This window comes from Hyla sarda, chromosome 13, assembly GCF_029499605.1.
Source record: "Hyla sarda isolate aHylSar1 chromosome 13, aHylSar1.hap1, whole genome shotgun sequence".
Lineage (NCBI taxonomy): Eukaryota > Metazoa > Chordata > Amphibia > Anura > Hylidae > Hyla > Hyla sarda.
Window position 1 is genome coordinate 16,811,690 of NC_079201.1, and position 23,868 is coordinate 16,835,557.

The following is a 23,868-nucleotide window of genomic DNA, read 5'->3' on the forward strand; positions in this document are numbered from 1 at the left end:
TCGCGAATATGTGATATTCGCGATTAAAATTCGAATTTCGAATATTCTCGAATATTGCGAATTTAGCACTATATATTCGCAATTACGAATATTCGCTTTTTTTTTTCTTCTTTGTTCACAGTACACATCACAGTGATGTCTAGTGGTACGCCCCCCGCACCTGAGAGTTTTGGCTCTCGCTCCCCGCACCTCCAGCTATTGACTTGCCGTCTGCTGTATGGACACTTGGTATAAAGCATTGTTTGGCAAATACTTCTCATTGGGTGAGTGCAGATTTTTTCAAGTCTTCTGCTTTTCATGTTTTACACATCACAGTGATCACTGCATCCCTCCCTGCTCTTCGCATATGCGCATATTTGCAAATATTCAGCCCTCCCTTCTTTAATGGTATAGGGAACTAATGGGCTAGTGCAGTGTTCTCCAACCTGCGGACCTCCAGATGTTGCAAAACTACAACTCCAGCATGCATGGACAGCCAACGGCTGTCCGGGCATGCTGGGAGTTGTAGTTTTGCAACATCTGGAGGTCCGCAGGTTGGAGACCTCTGCACTAGCCCATTAGTTCCCTATACCATTAAAGAAGGGAGGGCTCAATATTCGCGAATATGCACATATATTTTCGCATATGCGCAAAAAAAAAAACAATGAATATAACGAATATGCGAATTTCGCGAATATATGACGAATATTCGTCCATATATTCGCGAAATATCACTGACACTTCAGACACAAGCTCTACTGTGCTAGTAGCTTGCACACAACTTATCTATAGTGTCAGTCACAAAGAAAGCTGAATTGTAGACGCTACTGGGCATTTTCTGTGACCTTTTCACAGGTCATTCTCCAGGGAGGATGATCTCTGCTGCACCACCATTCAGTGTTATCTATACACTAGTGTCAACTTTCACTCAGCTTAGTTTTAGACCTAGTGGCCATAATGGAAACTGCAACATTTCAGGATTATTATAAAATTTTGATTTAGTATGGAAGAATGGAACATTAGAAAACAACACCAGTTTATTTTTAAAAATATGGTTAAAAATTGATTTTAAGCAATAGGTAATTTTCTTATCATTATGGGAAATCACGGTGCGGAACAGAATGGACAAAAGGTAATAGCCAACACAGGTTTATTTTTCCCAAGATGCAACGCGTTTTGCAGCATGGCAGGCTGCTTCATCATGCCTCTGACGAAGCAACCTGTGTTGGCTTTTACCTTTGGTCCGGTCTGTTCAGCGCCGTGATTACCCACAAGTTCCTATTAGATTCCATTTCTGCCGGGTGGAAGGGCTGCAGAACGACTTATTATTTTATACTTTGCCATTGTTGTGTATGGGGTACACAACTTTTTTGGGTAAGCGAATCCCTCACCTTGACTTTACATTTCTGTTTGTACTGAATATACTACACTATGTAGCATTCCTCCTCTTTCTTTTCTGATCATCGCACGTTCCCTGTAATGGAAGGCTGCAGCCTGATTATCTCTACTATAGCAGTAAAAGAGAAGTGATGAATGTATAGTCATGGCTCCAATGTTCAGGCTCCTCCATCCTCACTGGTGGTGTAGCTTCTGTATATCAATGCACGCCCCCCCCCCTGTTCTACAGTAACACCTCTTGATCTCCACCCAAAAGTAACACTGAGATCTAGTGGTATCACCAACTGCAAACAACATGTTTTGTTAGGCCTCCATCCAAACCTACGTTGGCACTGTGTGAGTATGCAGTCAGTAACCTATTTGGCTGGAGCGGTCAGTACCTGAAAACCTCACCTTATGGGGTGCAGTTCCCCCAGAGCTGGCACTCTTTGGCATTTAGGTGGACCCTCTGGTATAAAGCTTGTTCCGCCAACAGCTGCCTCACTTTTGGCCTCCAGGGTCGGTGGTAGTTTTTCCAAAATGCAGGGTGCTGTAGCTATGTTGTGTCTTTCCTTTTCCTAGACCTTTACAAGGCATAAAAAATGCACAAATATCTATTCTTTACTATTTATAATGTTTTTTATGTCACCTGTCTCCTATCTTATTTGGCCCTTGGATACTTTTGCTGTGTTTTGCTTTATTGTTTTTCTTTTTTTTCTAATGTGAAAAATACTTAATAAAAATTTACAGTTGAAAAAAATGCACAAATATTTTATTCACACTCGCATTTCAGACATAATCCGGCCTTAGCTTTTTCCACACTGTTTTTTGTTTTGTTTTTTTTTTGCTGACAGCTGACACGCTAGGCATTTCAGTCATAATCCGCCCTTAGCTTTTTCCACACTTTTTTTTTAATTTATTTTATTTTATTTTTTGCTGACAGCAAAAAAAATAAATAAAAAATTTCAAAAAATGTGAGCATGAATAAAATACACATTTTTTTTTAAAGTTGTGTAAACTGGCTTTGCAGTATTTTTTTCCAGTAAAAAAAAAAAAATGCATTTGTAAATGTTTTGCTTTTAGGTTGCGTTTTTTTTTAATTTTTTGTGTGGCTTTTATCTCATTCTTCAATGGAACTCCGTGATAAATAATCAGTAATGAGAAAAACCCAATAAAATAAATAAAAAAACACTGCAAAAATTGCTTGGGCCAGATGTTAGCTGGGAGTCAATAGAGAAATATAAAGCGCCAAACCCGTTTACCATTTTTTTTTTCTTCAGCATTTTTTCATTCTTTATAAATACAAAGAAAAATAGGGGGGGGGGGGGGAGGTGTCTCAAACAAAAAAGGGGGTAGAAATATGTGCAGTGCCAGACAAGTACTGGTGTGAGTAGGGTTGTGTATCCTATACAACAGTGGTCTCCAACCTGCGGACCTCCAGCTGTTGCAAAACTACAACTCCCAGCATGGCCGGACAACCAACGGCTGTCCGGGCATGCTGGGAGTTGTAGTTTTGCAACATCTGGAGGTCTGCAGGTTAAAGACCACTGCTATACAACCTAGATTAAAATGTTATACTTATTTCCATTTTACCTTGATACAAAGAACTACTTTCCAAATTTTTCAGTATATTTCAAGACCAGACTAGAGGACAGTGTACATTCTTTATTTCTGTCCATTTTTGACTCCTTAGCAGAGAAAATTGCAGCAGGCTGAGAATATGGCATTTTTTCAGGAAATCTTTTTTTTTTTTTCTCTCATATATAACATGGGAAGAAAAAAAATATTTTAAAAAAGCAATATGGGTTTAACCTCTTAAAGGGGTACTCCACTGGAAAACATTTTTTTTTAATCAACTGGTGCCAGAAAGTTAAACAGATTTGTAAATGACTTCTATTTAAAAATCTTAATCCTTCCAGGACTTATCAGCTGCTGTATGCTCCAGAGGAAGTTGTGTAGTTCTTTCCAGTCTGACCACAGTGCTTTCTGCTGACACCTCTTTCCGTGTCAAGAACTGTCCAGAGTAGGAGCAAATCCCCATAGCAAACCTCTCCCGCTCTGCACAGTTCCTGACATGGACAGAGGTGTCAGCAGAGAGCACTGTGGTCAGACTGGAAAGAAATTCACTTCCTGTGGAGAATACAGCAGGGTTAAGATTTTTAAATAGAAGTAATTTACAAATCTGTTTAGCTTTCAGCAGTATCGGGCTGCCGGCTGCTGGCCCTATGCGCTGCTGATAGATATACTTTTCATTCATAGCGCTGCGGTGGCATATGTATATAGATGCGCTGGGGGAGGCAGACATATAGCGTTATCGGCCCCCCCAGCACATCTATATGCATATGCCACCGCAGCGCCCGAGGCTTGAAAATGGTTTGGTGAGCAAACCGAAACGTCGCCTCACGTTGAATAAAGACACTCTTTGTTTGCACCTTATGGAGTTGCTGCTGCGCATCTGTTGGTATTAAAGTGGACCCCTGGACCTGGGCTCTACTGACAGCACCCGTGCTTCTTTTCTGGGATGTACGGCTCTCCTTTCGTTTTATATATATATATATATATATATATATATAATGCGCTGGTGGGGGTCATATCTTTATTAATGTGCCAGCGGAGGGTATATATATATATATATATATATATATATATAAATGCGCTGGCATGGGTCATTTGTTTATTAATGCGCTGCGGGGGGTATATATATATATATAAATGCGCTGGTGGGGATATATCTTTATCAATACGCTGTGGGGGGCATATTTTAAATGCGCTGGGGGATAGATATATAGGCTATATGTCTGCCCCCCCTTCAGCGCTATATATCTTGCCCCCCACATCGCAATGTTCATTTCAAAAACCCAGCTGAGAGCCCAGAATGGCTCCTCAGTACCGGCCATTCATGGCTCCCCGCGGGGGATTTAAAAATGAATGTTAAAACACACAATACATCACAGGGTTGCGGACCATGCCGCCCGCTCCCCTGCTTAATAACTTCTGATTTCATTGGGTCTCAGAAGTGATACCCGATGCGATCAATCCCTCAGCACCTGTGCTACAACCCCCATCATGGAACAGACTCCTTTCCATGATGGGGTAGTAGTACAAGCACTAATGTAGTTTCCCCAGCCACCCGCAGACTCCCGCAGCCAGGGAACTACTACTCCCATCACGGAAACAAGTCTGTTCCATGATGGGAGTAGTAGTAGCCCTGGCTGCGGGAGTCTGTAGGTGGCTGACTTTTCATACTAACGGATGAAAAACTGATGCAAAAGGATGCCACAGAATGTCATCCGTTTGCATCAGTTTGCATCCATTAGTAGTATGGTCCATTAAGGAGGCAGTGATGGGAGAAAAACGGGACAGAAGTAAACGGCTGTGTGAACCTAGCCTTACAAATCTGTTTAACTTTCTGGCTCCAGTTGATTTAAAAAAATGTTTTTCCAGTGGAGTACCCCTTTAAGGACTCAGCCCATTTTGGCTTTTACCCCTTGGGGACGGAGCCCATTATGACCATAAGGACGGGAGCATTTTTTTCAAATCTGACCTCTCTCACTTTAAGCATTAATAACTCTGGGATGCTTTTACTTATAATTTTGATTCCGAGATTTTAGTTTCGTGACATATTCTACTTTATGGTAGAGGTAAATTTTTGTCGATACTTACATAATTTCTTGGTGAAAAATTCCATAATTTCAGGACAAATTAGAAAATTTAGCATTTTTCTAACTTTGAAGCTCTCAGCTTTTAAGGAAAAGGGACATGTCAAATAAATTACATATTGATTCACATATACAATATGTCTACTATATGTTTGCATCATAAAGTTGACATGTTATTATTTTTTTAAGAAATCAGAGGGCTTCAAAATATAGCAGCAATTTTCCAATTTTTTGCAAAAAATTCTAAATCAGACTTTCAGGGACAAGTTAAGTTTTGAAGTGAATATGAGGGTCTTTTTGTTGGAAATCCCCTATAATGGACCCCATTATGAAAACTGCACCCCTAAAAGTATTTAAAATGACATTCAAAAAGTTTGTTAACCCTTTAGGCGTTTCACAGGAATAGCAGCAAAATGGAGGAGAAAAATCAAAATAATTTTTTTCATTTTTACAAGGGGTAAGAGGTAAAAAGGCCCCCCAAAACTCGTAATTAATTTTCTTTCGAGTAAGGAAATACCTCATATGTGGATGTAAAGTGATCTGTGGGTGCACTAGAGGGCTCAGAAGGGAAGGAGCAACAATGGCATTTTGGAGAGCAAATTTTGCTGAAATAGTTTTTGGGAGGCATGTCGCATTTAAAAAGCCCCCATGATGCCAGAACAGTGAAAAAAAACAAACTACATGGCATACTATTTTGGAAACTACACCCCTTAAGGAACGTAACAAGGGGTAAATTGAGTCTTTATACCCCAAAGGTGATTGACGAACTTTCGTTAAAGTGGGTCGTAAAAATAAAAAAAACGTTTTTCAATAAAATGCTGGTGTTACCCCAAATTTTTCAATTTTACAAGGGGTAATAGGAGAAAACGCCCCCAAAAATCTGTAACCCCATTTCTTCTGAGTATGGAAATACCTCATATGTGGATGTAAAGTGCTCTGCGGGCGAACTACAATGCTCAGAAGAGAAGGAGCGCCATTGGGCTTTTGGAGAGAGAATTTGGTTGGAATGGAAGTCAGGGGACATGTGTGTTTACAAAGCCCCCCATGGTGCCAGAACAATGGATCCCCCCCACATGTGACCCCATTTTTTAAACTAAACCACTCACGGAATGTGGTAAGGGGTGCATTGAGCATTTACACCCCACTGGCGTTTCACATATCTTTGGAACAGTGGGCTGTGCAAATGAAAAATAAAATTTTTCATTTATACGGATGACTGTTCAAAAAATCTTTCAGACACCTGTGGGGTGTAAATGCTCACTGTATCCCTTATTAGATTACATGAGGGGTGTAGTTTCCAAAATGGGGTCACAAGTAGGGGGGGGGGTCCATTGTTCTGGCACTATGGGGGCTTTGTAAACACATGTGGACTTCAATTCCAGACAAATTTTCTCTTCAAAAATTCACTGGCGCTCCTTCTCTTCTGAGCATTGTAGTTCGCCCGCAGAGCACTTTACATCCACATATGGGGGAATGTTCTTACTCCGAAGAAATGGGGCTCCAAATTTTGGGGGGCGTTTTTCCTATTACTCCTTGTGAAAATGAAAAAAATGGGGTACCACCAGCATTTGTGGGAAATTTTTATTTTATTTTCACGTCCAATTTTAATGAAAATTCGTCAAAGACCTGTGGGGTGTTAATGCTCACTATACCCCTTCCTTGAGGGGTGTAGTTTCCAAAATGGGGTCACATTTTTTGTTTTTTTTTTGCGTTCATGTTAGAACTGCTGTAACTGCAGCCACCCCTGTGCAAATCACCAATTTAGACCTTAAATGTACATGGTGCGCTCTCACTCCTGAGCCTTGTTGTGTGTCCGCAGAGCATTTTACGTCCACATATGGGGTATTTCTGTGCGTTACAAATTTTGGGGGTCTTTTTCTCCTTTTACCTCTTGTGAAAATGAAAAGTATGGGGCAACACCAGCATGTTAGTGTAAATTTTTATTATTTTTTTTACACTAACAGGCTGGTGTAGCCTCTAACTTTTCCTTTTCATAAGGGGTAAAAGGAGAAAAATCCCCCCAAAATATGTAACGCAATTTCTCCAGAGTACGGAAATACCCCATATGTGGCCCTAAACTGTTGCCTTGAAATACGACAAGGCTCCGAAGTGAGAGAGTGTCTAGCGCATTTCAGGACTAAATTAAGACTTTGCAATGGGGGCGAACCCGGATACAAGGATGGCGCTTGACACCAAATAACGGTAGTGTTTACCAAACAGGGTGCCTCCAGCTGTTGCAAGACTCCCAGCCTGCCAGGACAGTCTATGGCTGTCTGGCAATACTGGGAGTTGTTGTTTTGCAACAGCTGGAGGCTCCTTTTAGGAAACACTGCCGTACAAGATTTTTTTCATTTTTATTGGGGGGGGGGGGGGGGGGGGCTGGAAGGGACGTGACGTGTTAGGGGGTGTATATGTAGTGTTTTACTTTTTTATTATTTGTTAGTGTAGTGTTTTTAGGGTACATTCGCACTGGCGGGTCTACAGCTAGTTTTCCGCTTGGAGTTTAAGCTGCGGTGGAAATTTTGCCACAACTCAGACTTGTAGTAGGAAAGCCACTGTAAACCCGCCCGTGTGAATGTACCCTGTACATTCACATGGGGGGGGCCCAAACCTCCAGCTGTGGCAAAACTACAACTCCCAGCATGCACTGACAGACCGTACATGCTGGGAGTTGTAGTTTTGCAACAGCTGTAGACACACTGGTGGGGAACCACTGAGTTGGAAACAGACTCTAGCTTAGTGATTCCAACCAGTGTCTACAGCTGTTGCAAAGCTGGGAGTTGTAGTTTTGCCACAGCTGGAGGCACACGGGTTGTAATCACTGAGTTAGGAAACAGACTCTAGCTCAGTGTTTCCCAACCGATGTGCCTACAGCTGTTGCAAAAATACAACTCCCAGCATACACTGACAGCCGAAAGGCATGCTAGGAGTTGTAGTTATGCAACAATTGGGGAAGAACAGTTTGGAGACTATTAAGTAGAGGTCTCCAAACTATAGCTTTCCAGATGTAGCAAAACTACAACTCCAGGCATGCTGGGAGTGGTAGTTCTGCAACAGCTGGAGAGCCCACAGGTTATATATGGTTTAGGGCAGTGTTTCCCACCCAGGGTGCCTCCAGCTGTTGCAAAACTACAACTCCCAGCATGCCCGGACAGCCTTTGGCTGTCCGGGCATGCTGGGAGTTGTAGTTTTGCAACAGCTGGAGGCACCCTGGGTGGGAAACACTGGTTTAGAGTATGCACGTGCTCGTCAACTGAACCTCTAACGCCCCGCCCCGCTCTTCCCTTCCGCAGTGCGCCTGCGCCGACCTGCCCCCTTTTCCTCACTAAAGACCACGCCCACGTAGTTTATAAAGCTCCCCTCCCGCCTTTTGTCGCGTCACTCTGCAGCGGGAGCTGAGGCCGCCATCTTCTTCGATCAGCGCCATGCCGCGTGTGTACGTGGGGAGACTGAGTTACCACGTCCGGGAGAAAGACATACAGAGGTTCTTCGGGGGTTACGGGAAACTACTGGAGGTGGACCTGAAGAATGGGTGAGGATGCTTGTATTCCGGGGGCGCCGGTCTTCGGGCCTGCCTTCATGTGGAGGGGGTGATATACCGCTAGTGCACGCTCAATTTAGCGGTAGACAAAGTAACGTAGCCCGTGGTCGCCATTTTGGTGCACGGCTGAGGTAATGGTTTGGGGGGCTTTATTACCGAGACGAGGAGGCCGCCGTGACGTCATAGGCCCTGCGCATGCGGAGACGCAATGTGTGACTGAAGTGTGTCCGTGCGTCATGGACCAGGCCAATGCTTGTTATATTCTATTATAATGGAGTATCACCCCCAATTGGTGCATGACTACAACCCCCAATGTGCGTGGTGCAGGCTTATCTGTTGGTGCTCAACTACAACTCTTAAAGGGGTACTCCACTGGAAAACATTTTAAGTCAACTGGTGCCAAAAAGTTATACAGATTTGTCAATTACTTCTATATAAAGATCCAAATCTTTCCAGTACTTATCAGCTGCAGTGTGATCCACAGGAAGATCTTTTCTTTTTGAAATTCTTTTCTTTCTTGTCCAGTGCTCCCTGCTGACACCCCTGTTCATGTCAGGAACGTTCCAGAGCAGGAGAGGTTTGTTATGGGGATTTGCTCCTAGTCTGGACAGTTCCTAACATGGACAGAGGTGTCAGCAGAGAGCACTGTGGTCAGACAGAAAGGAAATTCAAAAAAGAAAAGAACTTCCTGTGGATCATACAGCAGCTTATAAATACTGGAAGGGTTAAACTATTTTTATTAGAAGTAATTTACAAATCTGTTTAACTTTTTGGCACCAGTTGATTTAAAAAAAAAGTTTTCCAGTGGAGTACCCCTTTAACTCCTTGGGGACACATATGCCCTCGGCATTTCCGATCACTCCCGCCCGCCGGCGGTGATCGGACCGGGATGCCTACTGATATCTAGCAAGAGGAGCGGCTGAGAATGCTGCAGTGAAGATCGCGATAAGTGATATTCACTGTGGCCTTCTAACAGCTGCAAAACTACAACTCCCAGCATGCCCACACAGCCAAAGGCTGTCTGGGCATGCTGGGAATTGTAGTTTTGCAACATCTGGAGGGTCACAGTTTGGAGACCACCTTGTAGTGGTCTCTAAACTTTGGTCCTCCAGATGTTGCAAAACTACAACTTTCAGCATGCACTGACTGTCTGGGCATGCTGGGAGTTGTAGTTTTGCAACATCTTTAGTGGCACAGTTTGGAGACAATATGGTGGTCTCCAAACTGTAGCCCTCCAAATGTTGCAAAACTGCAACTCCCAGCATGCCCAGACAGTCAGGGATGCTTGGAGTTGTAGTTTTGCAACATCTGGAGGGCCAGATATTGCAGAACTACACGCCCAGCATCCCTGACTGTCTGGGCATGCTGGGAGTTGTAGTTTTGCAACAGCTGTAGGCACATCGGTTGGGAAACACTGAGCTAGAGTCTGTTTCCTAACTCAGTGATTCCAACCTGTGTGCCTCCAGCTGTTGCAAAACTACAACTCCCAGAGTGCACTGACAGACCGTACATGCTGGGAGTTGTAGTCTTGCAACAGCTGGAGGCACATGGGTTGGAATCACTGAGCTAGAGTCTGTTTTCTAACTCAGTGGTTCCCCACCAGTGTGTCTACAGCTGTTGTAAAACTACAACTCCCAGCATGTACGGTCTGTCAGTGCCTTCTGGGAGTTGTCATTTTGCCACAGTTTGAAGGTTTCACTCTCCAAAATCCCATTGTCGCTCCTTCCCTTCTGAGCCCTCTACTGTGCCCGCCGAACACTTGACATACACATATGAGGTATTTCCTTACTCGAGAGAAATTGGGTTACACATTTTGGGGGGATTTTTCATCTATTACCCCTTGTAAAATTTCAAAAACTGGGTCTACAAGAACATGCGAGTGTAAAAAATGAAGATTTTGAATTTTCTCCTTCACTTTGCTTCTATTCCTGTGAAACACCTAAAGGGTTAAAACACTTACTGAATGTCATTTTGAATACTTTGGGGGGTGCAGTTTTTATAATGGGGTAATTTATGGGGTATTTCTAATATGAAGACCCTTCAAATCCACTTCAAACCTGAACTGGTCCCTGAAAAATTCCGATTTTGAAAATTTTGTGGAAAATTGCTGCTGAACTTTGAAGCCCTCTGGTGTCTTCCTAAAGTAAAAACTCGTCAATTTTATGATGCAAACATAAAGTAGACATATTGTATATGTGAATCAAAATATTATTTATTTTGAATGTTTATTTTCCTTACAAGCAGAGAGCTTCAAAGTTAGAAAAATGCTAAATTTTAAATTTTTTTTCATCAAATTTTGGAATTTTTCACCAAGAATTGTTGCAAGTATCGACAAAAATTTACCACTAACATAAAGTAAAATATGTCACGAAAAAACAATCTCTGAATCAGAATGAAAAGTAAAAGCATTCCAGAGTTATTAATGTTTAAAGTGACAGTGGTCAGAATTGCAAAAAATGCTCCCGTCCTTAGGGTCATAATGGGCTCAGTTCCCAAGGAGTTAGTCTATGGGATTTAGGAGTCTATGGGTGTGTGTGCGCTAGCTGCTGAGTATGTCTGGGCATTCTGGGAGTTGTAGTTTTGAACCAGCTGCTGAGTCTGACTAAGTTTGCCTGGGCACCCTATGACTCCCAGTATGTTTAGACTCGATAGCTGGTGCATGACAACAACCCCCTGTTTGCTCAGTGTAGGCTCAGCACCTGGTGTAGAACTACAACTCCCAGTATGCTCTACGCAAGTTCAGCTGCTGGTGTAAAACTACATCTGTGTGCTCAGTGCACCACCTGCACAAAGCACACTGGGAGTTGTAGTTCTGCACCTGCTGTTGAGTCTGTCAGGCAAAACTACAACTCCCAGTGTGCTCTGCGCAGGTTAAGCTGCTGGTGCAAAACATTCCCAGTGTGCTTTGTGCCGATGCTGACAGGCTGGTCAGTAGGGTCTCTTGCTGATCCTGATTACAGGTGATATGTCCTCTGGAATGAGTAGAGATGACTGTACATGTGCAGCCCGCGCTCCATTCATTGTTTATTGGGCTTACTAACATTGCTGAGCTCAGTCCTACTGGCTGCACATGCACGGTTATGTCCATTTGCCTCCTGGGCACAGGAGAAGCTAAAAGTTTTCCGCCACATTTCTCCTTCAAATTCAACACTTTTATAAAAAGGGGAATTTTGCAATCTCAAAAAGGTTATCCAGTGTGCCTCCAGCTGTTGCAAAGCTACAACTCTCAGCATGCCCGGACAGCCATTGGTTGTCCGGGCATGCTGAGAGTTGTAGTTTTGCAAGACCTGGAGGCACACTGGTTAACTTTTTGAGTTTGGAAAATTCCTTTATTTAGATCAGTGTTGAATTTGAAGGAGAAATGTGGTGGAAAACTTTTAGCTTCTCCTGTGCCCAGGAGGCAGCAAAAACAAACAAAAAAAAAAAACTTTAACTCTCCTTCCTAGGTTCCCCCATTGCGGAGATATCGGCGTCCTGTTCCTCCGGTGATGCTCGGCTCTGTGCTTGTTAGGCTTGGAACGTCACACTGTGGTCAGCTTATCGTTGGCCGCAGCTATGTCCTGCCTCGGCCGGTGATGGGCTGAGTGCACTGTCATATATGGAGTTCTCCCCGGCTCCTTACATGATTAGTCGGGATATCGCTGTGCTGGCCATACACTAAACCTAGGAAGGGGAGTTTGTTTTTGCAGCCTGGGCACAGGGGAAGGTAAGTGTTCCACCGCATTTCTCCTTTAGCCTGTTCAGGGCATATGGATACGCCAGTGGGGATACGCCAGTGGGGCCGGACCGGGATGCCTGCTGAAATCATTCAGCAGGCATCCCAGCACATCGCCGAGGGGAGTCCTGAGGACCCCCCCATGTCGGCGATCACAGGAAATCGCATGTGAATTCTGACATGCTATTTTCTGCTGATCGGGTCTCTGGTGACCCGATTGCCCGGAAAATAGGAATGATCGGAGCGGTCAGTGACAGCCCTGATCATCCTAAGGGATAGGAGCGAGGCTGCAGTGCTGCAACCTCCTCCTATCCCCTGCCATTAGTCAACACTGAGTACTGACCAATGGCAGTTGAAGACGGGGGTTGCCATGGCTGGATGTCGGGCAGAACAGGGGGAGAAGATCGGACGGTACCTGCAAAGAAGATGCCGTGGGGACCTCCGATCGTCGGTGACATCAGCGGAGATCAGTGGCGCAGGTAGAGAGGTGGCAGTAAAGCCAAAGGCTGTCTGGGCATGCTGGGAGTTTTAGTTCTGCAACATCTGGAGGGTCACAGTTTGGAGACCACTATTACAGTGGTGTCCAAACGGTAGTCCTCCAGATGTTGCCGAACTACAACTCTCAGCATGCCTAGACTGCCCAGGCATGCTGGGAGTTGTAGTTCTGTAACATCTGCCCCTTCAGATTTTGCAATTTTCATGAAAATTGCTGCTATAATTTGAAGCCCTCTAAAGTTTTCAAAACTTAAAAATATGTCCATTTTATGATGCCAAGTTAAAGTAGACATATTGTATTTGTGAATCAATATATAATTTATTTGGAATGTCCATTTTCCTTACAAGCAGAGAGTTTCAAAGTTAGAAAAATGCAACCTTTTCAAAATTTAGGGATTTTTCACCAAGAACGGATGCAAGTAACAATGAAAATTTACAGCAGAAAATGCAGTAGAATATGTCACGAAAAAACTCTCAGAATCTGAATAATCGGTAAAAGCATCTTAGAGTTATTAATGCATAAAGTGACAGTGGTCAGAATTGCAAAGAAGGGCTGCGTCCTTAAGGGGTTAAAGATGTTATCTCACAACGAAGATATTGCCTATCCAGAGAATAGGGGTAACTAACAAGGGATGTCTGACTGCTGGGTCCCCTTACTAATCTCCAAAACGGGAAGGTAACTGTCCTAGAGGTCAGCTGAGTGCACTACACATTGCCCGGCCAGTGCTACATTTAATCTTTATGGAGCTTCCATATATTGCCAAGCTCTGAGCTCAGCAATGATCAGAAGCCCTGTAGAGAATAAATGGTAGAGAGGCCACGAATGTCCGCTGCTATTAGTTCATTCCGGGCACATATCACATAGGTTGTCATGATCATGGGGTGCCAGTGGTTGCACACCCTAAGACTGCTGTCTTTTGGCGAGGAAATAACATTTTCATTTTTTTCTTTTTTTATTTCAAGTCACAGTACAAGCAATTGAAATGCACAAACTCAAAAGAGCAAACAATTAAACCACTAACAGACCTTGATAAACCCCATGTGAACAAGGTGATTGTGCCTCTCTGGAATTCCATGAGATCTTTGTGAAGAGAAACAATTGCAGTAAAATATTCATATAACAATTAAAATTGTAGCAAAAGAGGCGACTGTAATCAGAACTGCAGATGGATCAGTTCACTCAGGGCTGATGTGTTGTCCCCATTAACAGCAATGTAGTCCGCACAGCTTTCTGCCGGAAGAATCAACATGTCCATTCCTTCACTGGGTCTGAAATTTCAGCTTGAACGGTGCAGTAGAAACTGGGGATCGACCGATATTGTTTTTTTTAGGGCCGATACCGTTAACCTCTTAAGGACGCAGGACGTAAATGTACGTCCTGGTGCGGTGGTACTTAACGCACCAGGACGTACATTTACGTCCTGTGCATAACCGCGGGCATCGGAGCGATGCCCGTGTCATGCGCTGCTGATCCCGGCTGCTGATCGCAGCCAGGGACCCCGCCGACAATGGCCGACGCCCGCGATCTCGGCAAGGTAATCTCTGCATTATCGGCAAGGTAATTGCCGATACCGATAATGCCCAAAATCGTGATTATCGGCCGATAATATCGGTCATACTGATAATCGGTCGATTCCTAGTAGAAACCCATTGAGAATGTTTCTTGAACTTTGAGCCAATAGTCAGCAATCTCAAGAGAAAAGGGAAACTGGCACCAGTAGCTTATTTCTGAGCATTTAGGCTTTATGGTTCATGTTTGCTAGGATATGCTATTACTTTATGATCTGTGGGACTCCAGGGTTCTTGAAATAAAGAATTGGAAAGATGATTTAGGGATATGGTGCAGTTTCTTGGATTATGGTACTGGCCATAGTAACAAGCCATCCATTCCAGCACTGCAGGGTGTTAGATCCACGGCCATCGTAGGGATTGAGAAACAGCTGTAACCAGGGAGGTCATGTTGTGGTTTGTAGTGACCCAGCGAGCCCTGGGACAGCTGTCATAATCATTGGCTCCATTATTGTAGCCGGGGTCAGCGCTTTACACAACTGTTCCAAATACCGGAGAGAAGAAGGGATCTGTACGGCTTCACTAGTAACACTACGTCTTATAAACATATAAAGTATTTGACTACCTTTTAATCTTTGGGCTGATATGAAATAATGCAATCGTTTGGCAGTGGTTTAGAGGGAGACATTAGATTTTCTTTATTTTTATTTTTGCATGGTTTACATTGCTCAATACTATAGATGTCTTTGTAGTTCTGTGAATGAAAGTGAACATTCTTGCCGTACAGCGTTATTTCTTAATGTGTCAGGGCCACCTGTCATCTCAGCAGTGCCTCCAGGGGAGAGGGTTGAGTGTTAAATATCAGCATGGCCGATCCTTTGTTCCTCTGCTTTGCATTAGCTTGTTCCCCTCTCCTTGTTGATATGAACATGGGAGCTCGGTGGCGCGTTGGTTTATGCAGTTGGGAGACAGCTGCCTGCTAAATGATGGTCTCGCTGACATCTATCACAGATGTGTTTTTATTACAGCATTGGGATTTTAATCATAAACCCTAGGGGGCGCCGCAGGTACATGTACATCATGAGTCTCATCAGGACTGACTAATACTGCATCTAAAGCATAGGGCAGTGGTCTTCAACCTGCGGACCTCCAGATGGTGCAAAACTACAACTCCCAGCATGCCCGGACAGCCGTTGGCTGTCCGGGCATGCTGGGAGTTGTAGTTTTTCACCATCTGGAGGTCCGCAGATTGGAGACCACTGGCATACGGGGTGCTTTGAGAGACTCATCAGACCACCCATTGATTCAATTGCATAGGTCCAATGGGTCAAGATGGCGGCTGAAGCCTTACCAGCTCCTTCCTTCTCCTTCTGACAGACCATAGAAGTAGATTTTTGGTCACATCACATCCTAGAAAAAAAAAGAATAAACAAAACTTATCAAAAAGGCACATTTACATAGAAAGCACAAAAATTAAGGTTAAGGGGGGGGCGGAAAGAGGTTATCCAGTGCGGAGTGGAGAAGAGGACCCCCGGAGAAGGACAGCCCGGACCAGTTCACCCTCCACCCGGAATGCCGCCGGATACTACAGGAAGGATGGATGGCCCGGACCACCCCCATTACAGGTAAGTTTTATTGACCAGTATAGCGGTATGGGCAAAAATCCATACCATGGGTGAAAAAAAAACCGGTATCCGGTTCATACCGGTATACCGCCCAGCACTACGGTGGGGGGTGCGACGCGGTGTGGCGGGTTGGTCGCGATGCGGCGGGTAGGGGGGGAGGGCGGTCGCGGTGTGGGCCATTATCGGCAAGGTAATTGCCGATACCGATAATGCCCAAAATCGTGATTATCGGCCGATAATATCGGCCATACCGATAATCGGTCGATTCCCTAGTTGCAAGTGATATCCTACTTTGAGGTGTCACCACTAATCCAGAGCAGTGTTTCCACTTCCCAGGGATGTTGTAGGTTTTTAACAGTCGGAGAGCCGAAGGTTTGGGAATGTTGACCTGGTAAAAAAAACTGCTGGATAGTTTAAGGAATTGAGTTTTCTGATTGTTTGTTGTATTTATTTCCAAATGTTTATTGCTCATCCTGTACAGTGCACATTGTAATACTCCTCTTTATCATTGCAGATACGGCTTTGTGGAGTTTGAAGATTCACGTGACGCCGATGACGCTGTATATGAGCTGAATGGGAAAGACCTTTGTGGGGAGCGGGTGATTGTAGAGCATGCCCGGGGGCCGCGCCGGGACAGAGATGGATACAGCTTTGGAAGTCGCAGTAAGCATCACATTTTTTGGTAGCAGCTCTTTGGGGGAGTTTTAGGAAACGTTTGCTGGGATTGTATGCTGTATAGTGTAGGTCAGTGTATAACTGTATAGTGTAGGTCAGTGTATAACTGTATTGGGCTTGTGATATTTAAGGAGCAGCTCAAACTCCATGTTAAGGTAGTGCAGGGTTAGAGAAATAACTTGGCTGCTTTTTTCCAAAATATTAGCACATCTGTCCAATACTGCAAACAACTGAGGGACAGATGGGGCGGTTGTTGGAAAGATGCTGCCATGTTTTCTGATCTTGTACATTCTGAATCCATTCCCCACGACCTGTACTGACCTCTGTGCATGTGGAATGGAAATCTGCCTCTTGTATTTCTCTAATGCAGTTCAACAGGACGCAGGCCATTGTTTTCTATAACCAGCTCAGTACTCTGTCATATATGAGTGCTGCTGCTGCTTGACTGGTTCCACATTAGTAGAAAACTAGCGGCAGATCCAACCCAAAGATGGAGAGTGGTGCGTCTGCAGGAGATTGAGAACAGTTTGTCAGTATATTGCTTTGTTTTTTACATTCTAAAACTTGACGGCCAAGATGGCTGAATGTGCTTAAAAATAGCAAATATGATGAAACCAATGATGTGGACTTTATTATTCCATTGTTACAGATTAGTTTTCACATACAATATTGTTTTTTGTTACAGGATAATAGTGTATGTTGTGACAGTTTCACACGGGCGTAATACAACCAAAGTTTTGAATCTGTATTAACATCACAAGTCCCATCACAACTGCATTTCTGATGACCCTCACTGAGGCGGTGTTCACATGTTGCGCTACAGTAACTAATTACCACAAATGGGTGAAATCGCAGTAAAAGTGCCAATTTAATTGCAGTCTATGTCTCTAACATAATTGCAGTAAAACGCACAATTTTGGTCGCTTGCTGCAAAAACTTCACATGCTAATTAGTTGTGGTACCGCGATGTGTGAACTCAGCCAGACAGCTGTCAGTTTAGGCCATAGGACCAGGACTTGTAGCAGTAATGCAGATACAAAAATGTACTTGTTTTATGCCTGTGTTAATCCGCCCTTCTCTGGTAAATGGGTTATCAGGGATTAGAAAAACAGCGGATTTCATAAAAAAAAACATAACTCCTCCCTGTTCAGGTTGTGTGGTATTACAGCTTTGCTCCGTTCACTTCAAAGGAACCTGCAATACCACACACAACCTGAGGACTAATGTGGAGCTGTTCTTGTAATCCTGGATAAAACCTTTAGGCTAGGCTCACACAGGCCATATTTTGCTGCATATTTTCTGCAGCAGATTTTGCCACCCATTGAGTGTGTAGGAGAATACGGCACATGTGACCCTACCCTTAATCAACTTTTATTGCACTTTGTTAGATGGTTTCCATCCCACTCTCCATAATACTTTTTCATATATTTTCATAGAGATGTAGTAGAAATCACTGGACCGTCTTGTGGGAGTTAACGCCTGTGGCGTCAGTGGTAAACATGAACTCCTCTGATGTCACAGATGTTACTGTTAAAATATGGGATGTAATTTGGGGGGGTTAGACTTTGGGGGGGCATTATTATGGTTTAATGAATGTATTTTTTAACTTGTATATTCTTAACCTTTTTGCATGTTTAATTCCAAAATCCTTTTTAACCGTCCTTGATGTTTCAATTTGAAAGAGACCAGTGGGGGCTGAGACCATTGAGGCTTAAGATGACTGCCTTTCCTGGTTGGCCTTTCCAAACATTGTGTGACCCTTGCCCTATGACCCTTTGGCTGACCTTACCGGAAGCCATGACGACAGCAGCCTATTGCCATTAGACGCAGGGTGATGGTGAGGATTTAAAAGGGTTAGACAAAACCGGCTTTAATCTGGACTAGGTGACTCCCCTTGCGTGTGCTTCCAAGTGCCGCCACTTCTTATACCTCCTGCCTTAATTTAATAATGTGACTGGCATCTCTTGTAAAACACTTTGTAGAAATGCATGTTAATAAGTTAAACCTTGTAATGTCATTAAATCCTGTAAGATTTCATGTTGCTGAGGTTGACTGAGTGCACTCCTTATACATGGCCATTCTTAACCCTACAGAATGGAGTGAGTAACTCAACGTCCCTGCTACCAATCACTCGCCAGAATCACGGCTTCAAAGGAGGTTTTATGTAAAGAATCTCTCTATACTCTAGTCTATAAAGCCCTCCCAGAAAACAGAGAATTAGATAATAACTTGTGCATTTGGTTTGCAACCCTGACATTATCTTTCTATGTGTAAAGGTGGCTACAGGAGCCAAAGATCTGGCAGAGATAAATATGGTCCTCCTGTGCGGACAGAGTTCAGGCTTATTGTGGAAAATCTTTCTAGTCGGTGCAGTTGGCAGGACCTTAAGGTGAGTATCGTAGACCTTCCAACTTCAGTAGCTTTTACGTGACTTATTTTTAAACTCTTGCTTTCCTACAATGCATAGATTAAATACGTACTTTTTATATTAACAGGATTTCATGAGGCAGGCAGGTGAGGTTACCTATGCAGATGCACACAAAGAACGTACCAATGAGGGGGTGATAGAATTTCGATCTTACTCTGATATGAAGAGAGCCCTCGATAAATTGGATGGCACTGAGATAAATGGCAGAAAAATTCGCCTGGTTGAAAGTAAAACACGCCACAGGAGGTCTTATTCTGGCAGCAGGTCCAGGTAAATGGAGATAAAATTCAGATGTAAAAAAAAAGTACATTTAAAGGGGTACTCCACCCCTAGACATCTTATCCCGGGGATAAGATGTCTGATCGTGGGGGTCCCGCCGCTGGGGACCCCCGCAATATTGCATGCGGCACCCACCTGTTTCTTGTCCGGAAGCGCTGGAGGGTCTGGGTCGCGACCACGGGAACGGAAGTCCGTGACGTCACGCCCCCTCCCATAGACTTGCATTGAGGTGACTGGCGTGATGTCACGGACTTCCGTTCCTGTGGTCGCGACCCAGACCCTCCAGCGCTTCCGGACAATTTCTTTTGTAGAGGAAAAGTGGCAGTTGCCCATAGCAACCAATCAGATCTGCTTCAATTTTGAGTTCTGCGAAAAATTAAAGCAGTTTGGTTACTATAGGCAACTGCTCCACTTTTCCTCTACACATGTTTCCTCTCCCCAGTAAGATTGTCTACGCCATGGTCTTCACCCATGATAAACTAATTTTGAAATATTTTCTTTTGTCAGGTCACGATCCAGGAGCAGGAGAAGATCTCGCAGCAGGAGCAGACATAGCAGCCACAGCAGATCCAGGAGCCGTTCCCGTTCTCCTGTCAAGAAGAGCCGTTCCCGTTCACCAGTAAAGCGGAGTAGATCTCGTTCACCAGTGAAGAAGAGTCGTTCCCGATCTCCTGCTAAAAGTCGCTCTCATTCCCCTGCTAAGAAAAGTCAGTCTAGGTCTCCTACTAAGGAAAGCCGCTCTCGTTCTCCAATAAAACGGAGCCGTTCACATTCACCTGCTAAGAGTCAGTCTAGGTAAGAAACCAGATAGTTTACTATTTTATCACTAAACTGTCGGTACAGACAGGTAATGGAGGTGACACTGATGAGTTTTTTTTTTAAAGGGGTATTCCGCCCTTAGACATCTTATCCCCCTATCCCAAGAATAGGGGATAAGATGTCTGATATTGGGGGTCCTACTGCTTGGACCCCTGCGATCTGTGTGCAGCACCCAGTGTTTAGAGCGCTGGGTGAGGGCGGTGTGAGGTGGTTTTTTGCGCCCCCGTAGATCCATGCATCCGCTCCTCCCCCAGCTCTCCGAACATTTCCGAAGCTAGAACTGGGGGAGGACAGAGCAAGGGGAAGGAGAAAGTTCACGCCCCCTCCCTCATCTCCCCGAGCTGAGGACGTAGAGCAGTGCTCCCAATGAGCTCTATGTATAAAGGGGGACACTGTACGGGCTAAATTTCCCCTTTTAGCGTGTACAGTAGGTCCCCCTTTACACATAGGGCTCAGTATGTCCCCCTTTAGCTTGTGCAGTCTTTAGCCCGTACAGTATGTCCTCCTTTGTCCCCCTTTAGCCTGTAGCCTGTGCAGTATGTCCCCCTTTGAGGGGACCTGCCGTGGAGATCTGCTGGGGGAGATGAGGGAGGGGGGGACCTGCCGTGGCGATCTATGTCCTCGGGGAGGGGGCGTGCCGTGGAGATCTGCGTCCAGCAGCCGAGCTCAGGGAGGGGAGATGAGGGAGGGGGCGTGAACTTTCTCCTTCCCCTTGCTCTGCCCTCCCCCAGTTCTAGCTTCGGAAATGTTCGGAGAGCTGGGGGAGGAGAGGACGCATGGATCTACGGGGCGCAAAAACCACCTCACACCGGCTGGGGTCGTGAAGTCACAGCCACACCCCTTGCAATGTCACACCATGTCCCCTCCCATAGACTTGCATTGAGGGGGCGTGGTGTGACATCATGAGTGGCGTGGCCGATGTCACGACCCCCTCCTCCAAGCGTTTGGAACAAAATTTTCCAAACACTGGGGCAGCGGAGTACCCCTTTAAGATTTTTTGCCACGAAGTCTGGAGATCTTTGCCAGAAATAAAATAAAGGGATTTTCCCAAATGATAAAATGAAGGGGTGTTGTTGAGATGAAAGGGCTTTGGTACCTTTGTTCTCAAGATAGGGGATAAGTGTCTGATCGTGGGGGGTCCAAACGCTGGGGCCACCGGCCATCTCCTGTACGGGGCCGCGGCTCTCCTGTGCAGGGGGTGTGCCAGCCGCAGCATGATGTTATGGCCGGCACGCCTCCTCCATACATCTCTTTGGGAGAGGCAGCATTCGTGCCTCCCCGCTTCCCCCATAGAACTGTATGGGGACAGGGAGGAGACGGGGTGTTAGTGCTCACCATGAACGCTTATGGCGGCGCCCCGTTAGTGTATAGGGGATAAGTGTAATGCCACTGCAGTTGTCCTTTAATAGAAGTGTTTTTTATTATATTATGTCACTGAGTTTTATTTGTTGCATCATTTATTTTAGGTCCAAATCTCGATCCAGAAGTAAGGAAACCTCTCGATCACCATCAAAACAGAGGAAGTCCCGTTCTGAAAGCAAACCTAAATCTGAGCGTGGCTCTCGATCTCGCAGCCGCTCAAAGGGAAAGCGCAAGCGGTCTCGTAGCAATTCTAAAGGAAAACGAGATCGTTCTGGCAGCCGTACAAAATCAAAGCGTGAGCGGTCTGGCAGCCGCACTAGATCCAAACGTGATAGATCTGGCAGTCGTTCAAAGAGCAAACGGGGTCGTTCTCGCAGTCGCTCTAGAGGCAAGCGAGACTCTAAGGGTAAAAGAGATCAGTCAAGAGAGCGATCACGTAGTCAGTCCAAGGGAAAGAGGGACAGATCTCGTGAGAGATCACGTAGTCTCTCTAAGGGGAAAAGAGAGATTTCTAGGGAGAGGTCTCGTGACAGGTCACGTAGTCAGTCAAAGGGAAATAGAGAAGCTTCCAGGGAGAGGTCCAGAAGTCAGTCCAAGGGAGACCATGACCGGTCTCGTAGTAGATCTAGAAGCAGGGATCGCTCCAGGAGTCGATCAAACATTAAACAAGAAAGATCTTCCCATAGTCGTTCCAGATCTCTTTCCCCAATGGAAAATGGTAATGGTGCTGCCAGATCCCGATCTAAATCACCAGATCCATCTTTTGCTGGCAAGGAAAGGTCAGTGTCTCCACCTCCACGTGCTGCCTCCGCTGCCAGCTCGCGGTCTCGTTCTAGCTCCCCAGAGTAGGGTTTTTTGTGACGTAGACTTATTTGCCCAGTGTTCTGAGCCTCACAAGTCGATTCCCATAAAATCACCTTAGATGTTTCAGTGCAGACATGTCCTCACCTTTTCTGTGTCATATCCTGGCAACAGAAGGATTTCAGCTATGTAAATAGGTAAAGGCAATAATTTTTATTTTGTTTTTTTGTTTTGTTTTTTATGCATGAAAATTTCTTAAAGTACGAAGGTTGTGGAGCTGAAAGGTCTTTTTCCTTTAGTCATTTAGTACAGTGAATTAATATCGTAGATACCTGCATTCAAATGGCCATGATGGGTTCATTGTACACCTATAATAAAATGCATTGCATTTTGTTCTTGATGGTATGAAGTATTAAACTCTACAGTGCTTTATGGGAATTTTATTGTTTATCCCATTTCAGTCTAGCTGCTGACATTGTAAATAAAGGTTTGTACTGTCTCTGGGGTGTTTTTCATTTGTTTTTGTTTTTTTTAGGAGGTTCTGGGAGTTTGCAGAGCAAATAAAGTTTTCTTCTGCTGTGCAAGCTTGTGTTTCTGAAGTTCATTGTACCAGTTGTCCTTTAAGGTGCTCTTAGAGGTTATCCTGGAATTGAAAGAGCTTATATCTCCCAAAAACAGCGCCACACCTGTCCTCAGGTTGTGTGTAGTATTACAACTTTGATACATTCACTTAAATTGAACTGGAATGCAACCCGAGGACAGATGTTTCTTTTGTTTTTAAAAAATTCTGGATAACCTCATTAACCCCTTAACACCCTTGGACAGAGTTTTTCTGTTTTTGGACTTTCGTTTTTTTCTCATTACCTTTCAAAAATCATAACCCTTACAATTTTGCACCTAAATATCCATATTGGGGCTTATTTTTTGCGCCACCAATTCTACTTTGTAATGACATCAGTAATTTTACCCAAAAATGTATGGCAAAACGGGGAGAAAAATCTGTGCGACAAAATTTAATAAAAAATGCAAATTTTTTTACTTTTGGCATTAGTTTCTACGCAGTAAATCTGTACCATTTTTGTATTGATCGGACTTTTTGATCACTTTTTATTAATTTTTTCATGATATAAAGTGTGACCAAAAATACACTATTTTGGACTTTGGATTTTTTTGCGTGTACGCCATTGACCGTACGGTTTAATGATATATTTTTATAATTCGGACATTTCCGCACACGGCGATACCACATATGTTTATTTTTATTTACACATTTTTTTATGGGAAAAGGGTGATTCAAAGGGGTTAAATGATTCATTTTTTTTTTTTTTTTTGCAATGTTTGATGTCAAGGGCAATAAAGCTTTATTATTCAATTCATAAAAGGGGTGTGTTAAAAGGTGTATTGAGTGTAGAAGGAGATATAGAAGTGCTTGTGTGAGAGAGAATTTTTGGGTAAATGGAGTAGGAGGCAGAGGAGGTTGCGGCTCCGTTATTAGGTACATACACCCTGTTAATACTATTAGGGAGAAGCATATGGGGGGGGGGAGATTTATCAAAACCTGTGCAAAGGAAAGTTGCCCATAGCAACCAATCAGATTACTTCTT

The 23,868-nt window shown here is 44.2% G+C and overlaps 1 protein-coding gene and 1 long non-coding RNA gene across 3 annotated transcripts in view; one reads left to right on the plus strand and one right to left on the minus strand.

The window, feature by feature from the left end:
- The first annotated feature begins 8,339 nt into the window (after positions 1-8,339).
- SRSF6 (serine and arginine rich splicing factor 6) lies at positions 8,340-22,515 on the plus strand. Its single transcript, XM_056549960.1, has 6 exons — positions 8,340-8,547; positions 16,415-16,563; positions 18,852-18,964; positions 19,071-19,273; positions 19,790-20,077; positions 21,568-22,515. Exons 1-6 carry the CDS (start codon positions 8,441-8,443, stop codon positions 22,310-22,312), a joined length of 1,605 nt encoding a protein of 534 aa, XP_056405935.1. The 5' UTR covers positions 8,340-8,440; the 3' UTR covers positions 22,313-22,515.
- Positions 15,467-23,868, minus strand: part of LOC130297459 (uncharacterized) — a 32,402-nt gene continuing 24,000 nt past the window's right edge. Inside the window, exon 6 of one of the 2 annotated variants that reach the window (XR_008849527.1) lies at positions 15,467-15,685. This is a non-coding gene — a long non-coding RNA (uncharacterized LOC130297459). The remainder of the gene's footprint in view (positions 15,686-23,868) is intronic. The other variant, XR_008849526.1, reaches the window with a different exon arrangement.